The 12046-nt window shown below is 37.8% G+C and overlaps 3 protein-coding genes across 3 annotated transcripts in view; all 3 read right to left on the bottom strand.

Annotated features, from left to right (window-relative positions):
- Positions 1 to 12046, bottom strand: part of LOC141763209 (OX-2 membrane glycoprotein-like) — a 58957-nt gene that overhangs the window by 32026 nt on the left and 14885 nt on the right. The gene's annotated exons all lie outside the window — the stretch shown is intronic.
- On the bottom strand, positions 890 to 5712 carry LOC141763335 (OX-2 membrane glycoprotein-like). Its single transcript, XM_074627904.1, has 4 exons — positions 5653 to 5712; positions 4611 to 4949; positions 1168 to 1440; positions 890 to 981 (listed from the first exon to the last, which is right to left on the bottom strand). The coding sequence occupies exons 1-4, from the start codon at positions 5705 to 5707 to the stop codon at positions 890 to 892; spliced, it is 759 nt and encodes a 252-aa protein (XP_074484005.1). The 5' UTR covers positions 5708 to 5712.
- Positions 6491 to 10598, bottom strand: LOC141763213 (uncharacterized). The gene is made up of 6 exons (XM_074627698.1): positions 10530 to 10598; positions 9958 to 10296; positions 9599 to 9871; positions 9294 to 9387; positions 8225 to 8287; positions 6491 to 7461 (listed from the first exon to the last, which is right to left on the bottom strand). The coding sequence occupies exons 1-6, from the start codon at positions 10582 to 10584 to the stop codon at positions 7329 to 7331; spliced, it is 957 nt and encodes a 318-aa protein (XP_074483799.1). The 5' UTR covers positions 10585 to 10598; the 3' UTR covers positions 6491 to 7328.

Genomic DNA, 12046 nt, shown 5'->3' with positions numbered 1-12046 from the left:
CCAACATCTCCCATTTGGATTCCTCCAATTCAGTCTGATTATCAAGCTAGTTGGTAGGTAGGAAAGTGAAGCCCCCAAATAAACAGAGTGAAGACGGATTAAAGAGGACCTATTGTGCTCATTTTCAGGTGCATACTGTATTTTGGGTTTCTACTAGAACATGTTTACATATTTTAAAGTTCAACAAACGCTTTATTTTTCTCATGCTGGCTGTTCTGCAGCACCTCTTTACACCCTCTGTCTGAAACACTCTGTTTGAGCCCCCCCCCCCTCCCAAAAAGCCCAGTCTGCTCTGATTGGTCAGCTGGACCAAACTCTTCGGGATCTGCTCCAGCTCTGCATTAACTTGCTTTGTTTAAGGGCGTACCAAACTAGCAGTTATGCAAACGTGTTACTTAGTGACATCACCACGTTACGGAAGAAAAGGTGGGGCTTCAAACAAGGTGTTTCAGGCAGCTCAGGAGCAGTGTTTCTCTCTTTGGCGTGGACTTTGGGCTTTGTAACTTTGCAGACCTTTTACATGCACAAAAAACTATATATCACACTAAAGGCAAAAGGAAAAAGCATAAAAGGTCCTCTTTAAATCATTTTTGCAAAGAAACAAAAATATGTACAAGTGAAAAATGAATAAATTGACTCACTCATCAGTGTCTTTGATTGCTTTTTGTGGTGTCTTGTTCTACTCAGAGTCCTTGTGTGACCGACTGAAGGATTTAAGAAAAGTCAAAGATTAATTTGTGGGTTTTGTCTGAAAAGATCTCAATCAATCATGAGCATAATAACTGTGAGACAGCGGTATTATAACAAGACAGGTGTTCAGGGCTTCTTGAAGTGAAAAACATGAGTGCCAGTTCTCTTATTCACATGTCTCACAGTAATAAGTTTATAATTACCGGTTCCGATGTTTCCGTACAAGCAGGGCGGTGACGACTGCAGCAACAAAACAAACATAAACCACGAACACGATGATCAGAATGAAATCTGTAAGAAAAGAGGGATATTATTGGTGACACTCATTCATAAAGCAACTACAGATCAAATGGTATTATTGATCTGAGACCACCTAAAGGTAAAATGATAGAAATCCTCGCTGTTATTAGATCCAGATTCCAACAGACCTGAGCTATAGAGTATTTATGAATCAGGATGTTTGGAAGTGTTTCTCACCATGAGCAGACAACTGTTTGACCTCAGGAATCATCACAGACACCTCTATCTGAGGACCAGAGAGCACTCTCACTGCACATCCAACCTTTGTGCTGTTGCCATGTAGACCAGACAGCTCAGCTGTAGTGGTGACAGTGACTGTGCCGTTGGTGTTGGTGACGCTGGTAGAGTTGTAGTGAGGGACAGTCAGTGTTACTGTGGGAGCAGGTCGAGCTGTGGCTGAGCAGGACACAACTGTTGATTCTCTGACGTGAAGAAAGGGTCCATGCAGCTCTGTAAAAATAAAATATTTAAATGATAAAACATTACAGAGAAGACAGAGAGTTATGGAAATGTCTCTAATAACACAGCAGGTTCTCACCATACAGCTGCAGGCAGGTTGTAGCAATGAGAGCACCTTCAGAGAAAGTGTTAAACATACAGCGATAGCACCCTTCATCCTCCTCCATCACCCTCCTGATAACTATGGAGCTGTTCTGCAGTCCAGCATCTTTAAACTGCAGCTTACTCTGAAAACCAGCATGCACTCTTTCACCAAATCGTTCACTGTAAGTAGCCATGTTCTTCTCTCCCTCTGGTAAAATCTTCTGCCATGTGACTTGCAGAACATCTCTAGGTTGCATCAGGTGACAGGTTAAGGAGGCCTCATCTCCTACAGCTGCCTCCACAGTGTGCTGGGTCTCTATCAGATCTGTTAGACCTGCAGGAGATGACAGCTCACATTGTGTTAGGATGTATTTTTCCCTTTGCAAAATATGATATAAATAATAAATTAACCAATGCAAAATCATAAGCCACCAAAACGATGTGCAACAGACAATAAACATGCAGGAATCACACAGCTGTGCTTTCAGATTAAGACAAATAAATGATATAATGTCTAGACCTTTATAACATTGCTGTATCATCTCTTTCTCACCTTTCTGAAAGACTCCCAACACACAAAGGAAATGTAAGACTGCACGGTCCGCCATTATTGTTCCACGCTGTACTGAATCTACCGTCAAACTTTAGTGGAAGTGAAAGTTTATGAAGATCCAGGCCGCTGACCAGTCAGGGAGAAGGAATGACCTTTTCTCCTTTCTTTTTTTCTCCAACAAGCACACTAGATGGTGCTATCACCTCACAGGACATTTCCTTGTTTTAACTCTCCAAAGTTCTATGTCTTGGTTTTTTTAAATTTGTGTCTGTGTTCCATGATGTATATTTACAGATAATTAAATGGCCCTAGAACTATCCATATGTATACATATATATAAATATAGACACATATAGATATACATATATATGTGGTATACAGTATATATGCATATATCTACACATACTGTAGATATATACATATATATACACATATATATGTATACATAAATGCTCATATATACACACACGTACTGTATCTATATATATCGGTATACTGTATATATGTATGTATGAGTGTGTGTATATACTGTATGTACTGTATACATATATACACAGTATATACTGTATATACATATATAAACACATATACAAACCTACTTATATGTTATTATTATATACTTATATACATACATATAAACACACATATACTGTATATATATATATATATATATAACAAAAACATGTAGTGAACATAAGTGAAATACCTTATAACATTAAAACATCATTGCTTTAATAACCAAACAAATACAAATTAATATATGAAATGAATAAGAGAATACATTATATTTATATTTATAAAAGATATAGAATTTTTTTTTTCTTCATATGAAGTTTATTGTCTAAATATAAAAATACAAAAAGCAGCAGCAGATAATGTATGTATAAAAAGACGTACAAAACAAAGGATGCTTCATCTGGATGCAACAGTGAATTAAAACTATCACCTAAATTATATTTCAAGATCAAAACTACTGATCTGCTGGAATCAATGAACTGGTGTAGACATGTTCTCTGTGTTGTGGCACTAACAGTCTTGTGGGTTATTCTGTGGTACTAATTAGTTAACTGAGTTAAAAGATAATTTTCTTCTTCCTTCCAGAGATGATGGTTTTGGGTTGTCGTTGTTTTGATTTCTCTCAGTAGGCGTCCGTTTCCGCAGCTCGTTCTCTTCCATCTTTAAAGGTGTTTTGGTCCTTCAGATAAAAACAAGATATTAGTCAGTTTCCAAATCATTCAGAACAACAGTGATGAGGATAAACATGCAGACTATGAATACACAATGTATCGCAAATTGGTAGCCTGGTTCACCTCCAACATCTCCCATTTGATCAGTGATTCCTCCAATTCAGTCTGATTATCAAGCTTGTTGGTGGGTAGGAAAATGAAGCCCCCAAATAAACAGAGTGAACACGGATTAAAGAGGACCTATTGTGCTCATTTTCAGGTGCATACTTGTATTTTGGGTTTCTACTAGAACATGTTTACATATTTTAAAGTTCAAAAAACGCTTTATTTTTCAGCCGCACCTCAAGCACAAAAGCATAATAGGTCCTCTTTAAATCATTTTTGCAAAGAAGCATAAATATGTACAAGTGAAAAATGAATAAATTGACTCACTCATCCGTGTCTTTGATTGCTTTTTGTGGTGTCTTGTTCTCCTCAGAGTCCCTGTGTGACCGACTGAAGGATTTAAGAAAAGTCAAAGATTAATTTGTGGGTTTTGTCTGAAAAGATCTCAATCAATCATGAGCATAATAACTGTGAGACAGCGGTATTATAACAAGACAGGTGTTCAGTGCTTCTTGAAGTGAAAAACATAAGTGCCATTACTCTGTTATTCACATGTCTCACAGTAATAAGTTTATAATTACCGGTTCCGATGTTTCCGCATAAGCAGGGTGATGACGACTGCAGCAGCAACACAAACACAAACACAGGCCACAACCACGGACACGATGATCAGAGTGAAATCTGTAAGAAAAGAGGGAAATTAGTGACACTCATTCATAAAGCAACTACAGATCAAATGGTATTATTGATCTGAGACCACCTAAAGGTGAAATTATAGAAATCCTCACTGTTATTAGATCCAGATTCCTCATCAAAACCTGGAAAATAGAAACAACAGACCTGAGCTATAGAGTATTTATGAATCAGGATGTTTGGAAGTGTTTCTCACCATCATCAGGAATCATCACAGACACCTCTATCTGAGGACCAGAGAGCACTCTCACTGCACATCCAACCTGTGTGCTTTTGCTATGGAGACCAGACAGCCCAGCTGTAGCGGTGACAGTGACTGTGCCGTTGGTGTTGGTGACGCTGGTAGAGTTGTAGTGAGGGACAGTCAGTGTTACTGTGGGAGCAGGTCGAGCTGTGGCTGAGCAGGACACAACTGTTGATTCACTGAAATGAAGAAAGGGTCCATGCAGCTCTGCAAAGATAAAATATTGAAATGATAAAACATTACAGAGAAGATAGAGAGTTATAGAAATGTCTCTAATAAGACAACAGTTTCTCACCATAGAGCTGCAGGCAGGTTGTAGCATTGAGAGCACCTTCAGAGAAGGTGTTAAACAAACAGCGATAGCACCCTTCATCCTCCTCCATCACCCTCCTGATAACTATGGAGGTGTTTTGCAGTCCAGTATATCTAAACTCCATTTTATCTGTAAAGTCAGGATTCACTCTTTGACCGTGGATTCTGTGGCAATAAGCAAGGTTCTTCTCTCCCTCAGGTAAAATCTTCAGCCATGTGACTTGCAGAACATCTCTGGATTGCATCAGGTGACAGTATAAGCAGGCTTCGTCTCCTACAGCTGCCTCCACAGTGTGCTGGGTTTCTATCAGAGCTGTTAGACCTGCAGGAGACACAACTCATATAAATTATTATAAGATACACCATAGAAATCAATTCAAGACATGTTTAAAATGTGATCAGAAATCTGTCTGTATTATAACTACGCACACCCATTAGACACTGAATGTATGTACAGTATATAGTAGTCTATTGTTATGATGACGCCAGTTAGGTCCACTCATTGCCACACCCCGTTCTTTAAATATTCAGTTTTCTCTTTAATCTGACTTAATTTACTTTGTTTAAATATAGCAAATATCTTTTGTTAAACTTTCAAAATGATAAAATATGAATTAACCAATGCAAAAGTATTAACAAAGCGTAATGAAGCAGTTGCCATAAATAATAAACATACTGTAGTCACACAGCTACACTTGCAGTTACTTACAGAACTTACATAATAAAGACATGTAGTGAACATAAATTATAACATTAAAACATCATTGCTTTATTAACCAAACAAATATAAATTAATATGTGTAACGAATCAGAGAATAAATGATTAAAACACATCAACTATACTACTATGATATAAATAATGAATTAACCAATGCAAAATCATTAGCCACCGAAACGATGTGTAATTACGCAGCAACAACAGACTAAACATGCAGGAATCACACAGCTATGCTTTCAGATTATCAGAATTATATATGACATAATGGCTAGACCTTTATAACATTGCTGTATCATCTCTTTCTCACCTTTCTGAAAGACTCCCAACACACAAAGGAAATGTAAGACTGCACGGTGCGCCATCCTGATACTGTACTGAATCTACCGCCAAATCTACAGAAAGTGAAAGTATCTGTACAACCAGGCCGTGGACCAATCAGGGAGAAGGAAGGACACTTCATCTCAATGAATCATTACCAGACTGCTGTTCAGCTACTCAGTACACTGAACTACTGATTCAAATCAACAGTTGTCTAATATCATGGCAAAGATGATAATTACAACCACAGGCTATGAGCTATTAAAGTCCAGGTTTATAAATGAATTAAAATGCATGAATGTAGGTCTATCATTGACATGATGAACAGGTGCCACATGCACATTTAAAGAGGTAACTTTCCCAATCAAAACAGGAGGGATAAATCCTGCCTACATGTGTGTTGACTCAGCAGAGATCACATTAAATGAGAAAAGTTGATCTACAGGAGAACAGATTAAATATCTGAAAGCAATACAGAATACCTGAGAGCCTTACTGCATTATATTCCATTATATTTTGTCACTTGCCACCTGAATTTTGTGTTTTCCTTTACATAAATAAGATACATATCCACCATAAAAGGATGCAGATGTGCACGAGACATTTTCGCCACAGCTGGTTCAGTCCCAGAGGACAGATGTTATGTTATTTATTCTCATAATCATGTCAATTATGTGGATGTAAATCTTTCTCTTGCAACGTTTAACACATGAAAGTCATAAAACAATTAATTGATAAAACATTATAGTAACACATATAACAACTCAACCCAAAAATAAGTATTAAAAAATATTCTAGTCAGGGACACTAAGACAAATATCAACTGCTTCAGAAATATTTATTAAAAAAATAGAACAAGTTTAATATTTTGTGGCAAAGTTACAAGTCAATTAACGCATACATGGATTTAAACTTAAATCACTGATACAGGTATATGAGTTCATGATGAGGGAACAAAACTACTATAAAAAAAAGCATATCTTCACCATTAAAAGTTAAACAAAATAATTTAGATGTGTTGACATTCCTGGATTAAGTAAACCAACTACTATCATTTAAAGTTATTCCATATCAAGTTTGCTGCAACTAAAAGACATGAAACTTACCAGCTGACAGATGAAAGTCCACAAAGACAAAGTGAGCTCCCTGTGCTTGAGGTGCTCTCTGTGCTACAGGTAATGTGAGACTGGAGCAGGAGAATCCATGCTTCAGAGATTTAACTACGACTGAACTGTTCCCAGTTTCCTGCTGCTGACTTTCAGCCCCTGATCTGTCTGAACAGCCTCAACTCTACTGCAGCACATGAGAGGAAAGCAGGACCTCTAGTGGCCATGTTGTGCACCTGCTGCTAAAAATATGCAGCAGACATTCAATGTAAACTCTGTTAGTGTTTCAACTCTTAGTCTATATATTTTATCTTCATATGAAGTTTAATGAAGTTTATAGTCTAAATATGAAAAAAAAAAAAGCAGCAGCAGAAAATGTATATATAAAAATACGTACAAAACAAAGGATGCTTCATCTGGATGCAACAGTGAATTAAAACTATCACCTAAATTATATTTCAAGATCAAAACTACTGATCTGCTGGAATCAATGAACTGGTGCAGACATGTTCTCTGTGTTGGGGCATTAACAGTCTTGTGGGTTATTCTGTGGTATTAATTAGTTAACTGAGTTGAAAGATAACTTTCTTCCTTTCAGAGATGATGGTTTTGGGTGGCTGTGGTTTTTATCTTTCTCAGTAGACGTCTGTAGCCGCAGCTCGTTCTCTTCATTCATTAAAGGTGTTTTGGTCCTTCAGATAAAAACAAGATATTAGTCAGTTTCCAAATCATTCAGAACAACAGTGATGAGGATAAACATGCAGACTGTGAATACACAATGTATTGCAAGTTGGTAGCCTGGTTCACCTCCAACATCTCCCATTTGATCAGTGATTCCTCCAATTCAGTCTGATTATCAAGCTAGTTGGTAGGTAGGAAAGTGAAGCCCCCAAATAGACAGAGTGAAGACAGATTAAAGAGGACCTATTGTGCTCATTTTCAGGTGAATACTGTATTTTAGGTTTCTACTAGAACATGTTTACATATTTTAAAGTTCAAAAAACGCTTTATTTTTCTCATACCGGATGTGCTGCAGCACCTCTTTTCACCCTCTGTCTGAAACGCTCTGTTTGAGCCCCCCTCCCTCCCAAGAAGCCCAGTCTGCTCTGATTGGTCAACTGGACCAAACTCTTCGGGATCTGCTCCAGCTCTGCATTAACTTGCTTTGTTTAAGGGCGTACCAAACTAGCAGTTATGCAAACGTGTTACTTAGTGACATCACCACATTACGGAAGAAAAGGTGGGGCTTCAAACAAGGTGTTTCAGGCAGCTCAGGAGCAGAGTTTCTCTCTTTGGCGTGGACTTTGGGCTTTGTAACTTTGCAGACCTTTTACATGCACAAAAAACTATATATCACACTAAAGGAAAAAGGAAAAAGCATAATAGGTCCTCTTTAAATCATTTTTGCAAAGAAGCATAAATATGTACAAGTGAAAAATGAATAAATTGACTCACTCATCAGTGTCTTTGATTGCTTTTTGTGGTGTCTCCTCCTCCTCAGAGTCCCCGTGTGATCGACTGAAGGATTTAAGAAAAGTCAAAGATTTATTTGTGGGTTTTGTCTGAAAAGATCTCAATCAATCATGAGCATAATAACTGTGAGACAGCGGTATTATAACAAGACAGGTGTTCAGGGCTTGAAGTGAAAAACTTAAGTGCCAGTACTCTCTTATTCTCATGTTGGCATGTGTATCGGCCGGTATCAGCAATCTGTTGCGACTTATTCCTACTTATTCATTATTTTTTTAAGCATGTTATACTGTGACAGTCATAATCATCTATTATTACACCTGGGCTATGAATCTTCTATAGTAGTCCTATAATACTCCAATAATATTCCAACTGGAACATTACAGGGTTAAGGTGGTGTGTTTAGTGTTAACAGTTAAAGTGCTTTCCTGTGTTATCTGTAGCCTATAGTAGGGTATCATTCAGGTTTTTGGAGCAGTGTCCCAGCCAGGATGCCCCCCCCCTCCCTCCCAAAAAGCCCAGTCTGCTCTGATTGGTCAGCTGGCCAACTCTGTTCCGCTCCAGCTCCGCTCTAACTAGATTTGTTTGAGGGCGTACCAAACGAGCTGTTATGCAAACATGTTACTTCAAGCGAGGCGTTTCAGGCAGTTCTCTCTTTGGTGTGGACTTTGGACTTTGCAACTTTGCAGACATTTTACATGCACAAAAAATATTACACAAAAGCATAATAGGTCCCCTTTAAATAATTTTTGCAAAGAGGCATAAATATGTACAAGTGAAAAATGTATAAATTGACTCACTCATCAGTGTCTTTGATTGCTTCTTGTGGTGTGTTCTTCTTCTCAGAGTCCCAATGTGACCGACTGAAGGATTTAAGAAAAGTCAAAGATTAATTTGTGGGTTTTGTCTGAAAAGATCTCAATCAATCATGAGCATAATAACTGTGAAACAGCGGTATTATAACAAGACAGGTGTTCAGTGCTTCTTGAAGTGATAAACACAAGTGCCAGTACTCTCTTATTCACATATCTCACAGTAATAAGTTTATCATTACCGGTTCCGATGTTTCCTTATAAGCAGGGTGATGACGATTGCAGCAACACAAACACAGGCCACAACCACGGACAACACGATGATCAGAATGAAATCTGAAAGAAAATAGGGAAATTATTAATGACACTCATTCATAAAGCAACTACAGATCAAATGGTATTACTGATCTGAGACCACCTAAAGGTAAAATTACAGAAATCCTCACTGTTATTAGATCCAGATTACTCATCAAAACCTGGAAAATAAAAACAACAGACATGAGCTATAGAGCATTTATTAATCAGGATGTTTGGAAGTGTTTCTCACCATCAGCAGACGACTGTTTGACCTCAGGAATCATCATAGACACCTCTATCTGAGGACCAGAGAGCACTCTCACTGCACATCCAACCCGTGTGCTGTTGCCATGTAGACCAGACAGCCCAGCTGTAGTGGTGACAGTGACTGTGCCGTTGGTGTTGGTGACACTGGTAGAGTTGTAGTGAGGGACAGTCAGTGTTACTGTGGGAGCAGGTCGAGCTGTGGCTGAGCAGGACACAACTGTTGATTCTGTGATGTGAAGAAAGGGTCCATGCAGCTCTGCAAAGATAAAATATTGAAATGATAAAACATTAGAGAAGACAGAGAGTTATAGAAATATCTCTAATAACACAGCAGGTTCTCACCATAGAGCTTCAGGCAGGTTGTAGCTTTGAGAGCACCTTCAGAGAAGGTGTTAAACAAACAGCGATAGCACCCTTCATCCTCCTCCATCACCCTCCTGATAACTATGGAGCTGTTCTGCAGTCCAGCATATTTAAACTCCAGCTTACTCTGAAAACCAGCATTCACTGTTTCACCAAATCGTTCACTGTAAGTAGCCATGTTCTTCTCTCCCTCAGGTAAAATCTTCTGCCATGTGACTTGCAGAACATCTCTAGATTGCATCAGGCAACAGTTCAAGCATGCTTCGTCTCCTACAGCTGCCTCCACAGTGTGCTGGGTTTCTATCAGAGCTGTTAGACCTGCAGGAGATGACAGCTCACATTGTGTTAGGATGTATTTTTCTCTTTGCAAACTATGATATAAATAATGATTTAACCAATGCAAAATCATTAGCCACCGAAATGATGCATAATTACACAGCAACAACAGACTAAACATGCAGGAATCACACAGCTGTGCTTTCAGATTATCAGAATAATAAATGACATAACGGCTAGACCTTTATAACATTGCTGTATCATCTCTTTCTCACCTTTCTGAAAGACTCCCAACACACAAAGGAAATGTATAACTGCACGGTGCGCCATCCTGATACTGTACTGAATCTACCGCCAAAACTACATAAAGGGAAAGTTTGAATAAAGTCTTCCTCCCTGTAAGGTACATCCAGGCAGCAGACCAATCAGGGAGAAGGAAGGACACCTCAATCAATCAATCATTAACAGACTCCTGTTCAGCTACTCAGTACACTGAACTAATGATTCAACAGTTGTGTCTAATATCCTGGAAGATATATAGCTAAATTATTAGTCTATATTTATCCATTAGGTGTTATTAATTCTAAGGTCTAAGGTCTTTCTGACAGGTGAAGAGGAAGATAAAAGGTTTATGTACACAGGTCTCATATATTTTCAAATAATTTATATATTTTGGAGGGAAGATGGACTTTGTTTCTGTGTCCCATGATATATATTTACAGATAATTAAATGGCCCTAGAACTATCCATATTTATACATACACATATATACACACATATAATGTATATACACACATACATACATATAAACACATATACTGTATACATATATATATAAACATATATATATAAATAAATATATATACAAATATACACACACTTATGTTATTATTATATAGTTATATATATACATATAAACACACATATATATACACGCACACACACACAGATACTGTATATAGTAGCGTATTTGAGACACACCACAAAATCACCACAACTTTCTTTGGGGTCTTTTTTTACTGTAGTGCTTTAATGATACAACATAAAATAACAATGTAAAATAAATGCAAAATAAACTAAATATGCTCTGCCTCACATGTCAATGCAATTACAGGGTGAACACAGTGACTCCACGCATGTACACACACAACATTAGAAGAGTAACGACACACACATTAGTTTTATGCAAATCCCACAAGAAACTACATTACCCATAATGCCACGGGCCAGGAGGCGCGACTCTTAAACCAGCGGCGGCACTTCAAACGAACACAGTAGGCAACAATGCGATGCTAACTCTGCAATAACTTTAAAACACCTTGCAGTACAGACTTCCACTTTATACATTAAAACTGTCTTCTATCATTCTTTCAGAATATAGTCACGGTATCGTGAATTAACACTGAAATGACATTTAGAAACGTGATTCTCCGTCAACATAACTGTTTCTGTATCAGGTCCAAACACACACTGACAGACACCTTCTCACATCTCGCATGTACCACAGTTCAACTGAGGGGTTCAACAATGAAAATACCAACATACTTACATGAAAATAAAGGATAGATTATATATTACCCCTTTTGTTTGTGTTGACAAAAATCTCACGACATTGTTAAGATTAATCTAGCATAATCATTCAATATTAAATAAAATTGTAAGAGTACTAGAAATCCGTACCCCCCTCTCATCATTGGCAAATGGAATATCCCCTTTTTGAGACAATACCATTTCACACAGTTTAAGGGGAGTTAAAGTTAGCTGGAATACCAAAACACACCATTACATATAT

Source organism: Sebastes fasciatus, chromosome 24 (genome assembly GCF_043250625.1).
Source record: "Sebastes fasciatus isolate fSebFas1 chromosome 24, fSebFas1.pri, whole genome shotgun sequence".
Lineage (NCBI taxonomy): Eukaryota > Metazoa > Chordata > Actinopteri > Perciformes > Sebastidae > Sebastes > Sebastes fasciatus.
Note: the sequence above shows the minus strand (reverse complement) of the source record. Positions and strands in the feature narration are given on the sequence as shown.